Source organism: Elephantulus edwardii, unplaced genomic scaffold (genome assembly GCF_000299155.1).
Source record: "Elephantulus edwardii isolate Elephantulus edwardi_28Jun2011 unplaced genomic scaffold, EleEdw1.0 scaffold00048, whole genome shotgun sequence".
Classification (NCBI taxonomy): domain Eukaryota; kingdom Metazoa; phylum Chordata; class Mammalia; order Macroscelidea; family Macroscelididae; genus Elephantulus; species Elephantulus edwardii.
In genome coordinates this window covers 5,857,722-5,861,716 of record NW_006399798.1, presented here as the reverse complement: position 1 = coordinate 5,861,716, position 3,995 = coordinate 5,857,722, and the positions used below count along the sequence as shown (strand labels likewise).

At 62.5% G+C, this 3,995-nt stretch overlaps 1 protein-coding gene across 1 annotated transcript in view; it reads right to left on the bottom strand.

The window, feature by feature from the left end:
- TRIM47 (tripartite motif containing 47) overlaps positions 1 to 2,732 on the bottom strand; it is a 4,356-nt gene extending 1,624 nt beyond the window's left edge. The window contains exons 1-4 of the mRNA XM_006886200.1: positions 2,067 to 2,732; positions 1,014 to 1,109; positions 563 to 793; positions 253 to 451 (exon numbers count right to left, since the gene is read on the bottom strand). Coding sequence (XP_006886262.1) covers positions 253 to 451; positions 563 to 793; positions 1,014 to 1,109; positions 2,067 to 2,732 — 1,192 coding nt within the window. The remainder of the gene's footprint in view (positions 1 to 252; positions 452 to 562; positions 794 to 1,013; positions 1,110 to 2,066) is intronic.
- Positions 2,733 to 3,995: the final 1,263 nt, after the last annotated feature.

The window sequence follows — 3,995 nt, the reverse complement described above, 5'->3', positions numbered from 1 at the left end:
GCCTCCGTGTCCCCTGGGTCCCCATGCCTCCGTGGTCTCTGGGTCCTGCCTCAAAGTCCCCCTGCCCCCTGCTAGGACAAGGCAGCCTTCTCATCACAGGGCAGTGGCAGCACCCACTGGCAGGGCTTGGGTCCCATTTTTGCCAAGGACAGTTTCCATCCTTGCCTCCCGGATGGGCACCAGCCCAGGGGCCTGTGCGAGGAGCTGGGGGGTAGGGGGAAAGTGAGTCACTTCAGGGAGGGGAACACCCACCTTCCGACCCTGACTTTTGTAGGCCATCCTCGTCACTGCCCAGTCCCTGCAGCTGCTCCCACTGGCTGGTGCAGGCCGCAGCCAGCAGCTCTCTCACCGCCCGCACGGCTTGAGAGGACTTGGTGAAGCTGAGCTCCCTCGGGGGGCCAGGCCCCGGGCCGCACCCCTCCTCCAGGGCCAACCGTAGTGCCAGGAACTCCTGTCCCAGACAGACACCAGCTGAGGCCATGTTGGTCCCGTTCTGCCTGGTCAGTGGGCAGCCTCCGTCCCTCCACCCCATTCCCCCTCCGGCTTACAGAGCTGTCCTGACCTGCAGATAGCTGATGGAGTCAGCCTCGGGCACCTGGCTGAGGTTGTGACGGGCTCGGCTCAGGCGGCCTCTCTGCGCCTCCTGGCGCCGCAGGTCGCCCTGGGAGCGGCTCAGCATGGTGGCCTCCCCCTCATCAATGAAGCCCAGCACTTCGGTCTGGAATCTCTGCAGGGTGGCCGAGGCCTCTGCAAACAGGCGGCTCACTCTCTCCCGTTCTGCAACGGCTGCACTCTGGCAGGATGACACAGAGCGCATGAAGGTTCTGCTCCCATCTCTCCCTGACCCACCCTGCCCACTCACTCCTCTCGGAGGTCCTTAGGGAACAGCCAAGCCTGCCTGGGTCTGTGCCAGGTCAGGAGACGCTTATGGCTGGTGGTTTGCTTGGTGTGGATCATTCCACCATGGGCGTCCACCCCGCCTAGACTCTGCTGCAAGAAGGGAGGGGCCTGACCTTGATGAGGGCCACTGTGCGCCGGGATTGGGCAATACCAGCGCCCAGCTCGTCCATGCGGTCCTCCACAGCGCTCATGACTTTGGATTGCTCAGCCTGTGGGTGACACCATTGTGAGGTCAGGATCAAACAGAGGTCACAGTCCAGGACCCACCACGGGGGAGGAGAGGCACCCAGTGGGCTCTGCACATGCTGAGCGCAGGAGACGCCATAATGTCTCATAATGCCTAGAATAGCTCCGGGCACTGCTTCCCCGTCTCCCTGGGGCCTCAGCAGATAGATGGGACGGAAGTGTCTCTGCCCAGGCTGGTGCCATCCTCAAATGCACATGGGGTGCAGTGCATGTCTGTGCTGTGGGCCCCTGGACCTTCTCTGAACGGTGGGGCAAGCATGGCTGTGGGTCTGAGAACTTCCCGGGAATGAGCAATGCCAGGCATAACAGGGCACTCAGCAGTCCTGGGATCCCCTAACCTCTGGATCTAGACCTGAAAAAAGGGGATTCCGGGCAAATCCGTCGGAGTTGAGTCACAGCTTCAGGCCGGAGAGACGGAAAATCCCAAGGCCAGAGACGTCAAGACCGGGCTGGACGCCAAAGGAAACTGGGGGCGGAGGAAGGCGGCAGGCTGCGCACCCGCTCCCTCCAGGTCCCCCGATCAGCTGGACACAGTCAAACTGTGTGCAGGGCCCGGCTGTCCACACCCATCCACTCCCGCTCCTTCAACCCCAGGCCACCAGAGCCCGGACCAGAGCCTGAGCCAGGCGCCTCTGAGCCCAGGAAGCTCGTTCGCCTAGTGGAGTTCCCTCCACCGCGCCACCCCACTGGCTAGCTGACCGCCCTGTGCGTCCCTTTGGCATTCCCAGTAGGTGCTTCCCTCCCCACTCCCTTCCCCCTGGCCCTGAGCTGATGACACTTCTGAGGTTGGATGGCAACCTCCAGAATCCCCCACTAGAAGAGGAAAGTAAGACCCGCGCAGGAAAGGGCTGGCAGGCCCGGGCTGGCCTGGCTACCCCCGCCCCGCCCCCGCTCCAGGTCCGCGGCCCCGCGGCGCCCACCTCTTGGAGCGCGCGCTCCTGCTCCAGCGGCACCAGCTCGTGGCCGCGGTGCTCCTGGGCGGCGCAGGCCTCGCACAGGCACACGCGCTCCGCTCGGCAGTAGTGCTCGAGGGGCCGCAGGTGGCGCGGGCACAGGCTCTCCTCCAGGCGGCGAAGCGGCAGCACCAGGCGGTGTCCTCGCAGCGCAGGGCTGCGCTCGTGCGGGCCCAGGTGCGCCGGGCAGAAGGAGGCCAGGCAGGAGAGGCAGGAGAGCTTGGCCGGCAGGGCAGCGCCCTCGGGGCACGCATCACAGCGCACCGGCTCTTCATCCGCGGGCCACGACTCGGGAGCGCAGGGGGCCGACGGCTCCGGGGCGCTGGGCGGCGCGCTGGGCGCCGAGGGCTCAGGGCCCGGGCCTTTGGTGAGGCCCGAGCCCTGGCGCATCTGCAGCAGCTCGGACAGCGTGTGGTTCTTGCGGAGCTGCAGGCCGTCGGGGAAGGGCTCCTGGCACAGCGGGCAGCGCGCCGTGCCCCCCGGGCCGCTCGTGCCCCCTGAGACCCCCGCCCCGCGGTGAGGCCAGAGCGCGCCCAGGCAGGCTAGGCAGAAGTTGTGGCCGCAGGGCAGCGTCACCGGCTCCCGCAGCGGCTCCAGGCAGATGGGGCAGCTGAAGGGCCCGCTGCCGTCCATGGCTCCGCCGCCGCCGGGGCACCGCCTGCTCTGTTCCCGCCCGGGAGCGACCCAGCCCATCGGCGTCCAGCGCCGCCCCCAGGACGGAGGCCAAGGGTCCGGCCTCCGCCGCCTGGTTGAGACCGCCCCCCAGCGCGGAACACCAGCTCCTGCTGAAAGCCGAGTGCGGGCGGAGGACACCCTCCATCCTGTGAGGCTCCCCATCCTCGTCCAGGCTGGGGCTCCGCGGGGCGCTGCGCCGTCCTCCGCGTCCCGACCCCCCCATGGGCGACCGAGCTGTGGGTGGGCGGGGGGGGGGCTTTAACTCCTTCTAGTCTGTTCTTCCCCTTGGGGAACTCAGAGCCTATCTAGACTTCAAATGAGAAGTTGTCATCGTGAGAAGTGAGAAATTCAGTTCGGGCCTGTGGATTTGTCATGTGTTTTCTCCTCTCGGTAGCTGGGGTTCCCCAAGGGCAGGCATTTGTTAAAAGCATCCGACTGCACAGTTTCAAGGGTATGAGAGGCGCGCTCACTAATGTTAATCCAAACACTAGGATGATAACAGTGTTAAGTTGTGACCCAAAGTATAAACCAAGTCGCCATGTGGTCAAGCTGGTGTAAATAAATTATGGAATGAATAAATAAATTGGGAAGGACAGACACATTTTCGCATGCAGATTTCCAAATAATTTTTGTAGTGACTTTTGTAAGTGGCTTCAGATCCCTGTTCTGCAATCTGGGTTGCCATTTCACAGGATGTAAGGGGGCAACGAGTAACTTCACGGGAGAAAGCAGACCACCCCCACCTCAACCCCTGGAGGAGAGCCACGTGGACTGCAGTGGCAACGGGAATGGAAACTTCTGAGCACTACCTTCCGGAAATCCATACCCGGGTCTAGTCACAAGAACAACTAACAAATTCCAGTTCGGGAACACCCTGACCCTGTCCGCACTGCTCAAAATCGCCACAGGGTCATCAAATAGGCAACGGGAGTGTGCCTCGGTCAACACAGTGTGGTGTCCCCCCCACACACACACATGAGGTCCTGAGACCAAGGAGAGAAAAAAACTACAGATAAAGAGCTGAACAGAAGATTCCAAAAGGCAGCACGGGATGACAAAGCAAAATACTACAATGAAATGTGCGAGGAGCTAGGGTCAGAAAATCAAAAGGGCCGAACTCGTTCAGCATATCTTAAGCTCAAGGAACTGAAGAACAAATTCAAACCTCGAGTTGCTACAATCAAGGATGCTTTAGGCAGAATGTTAAATGATCCAGGAAGT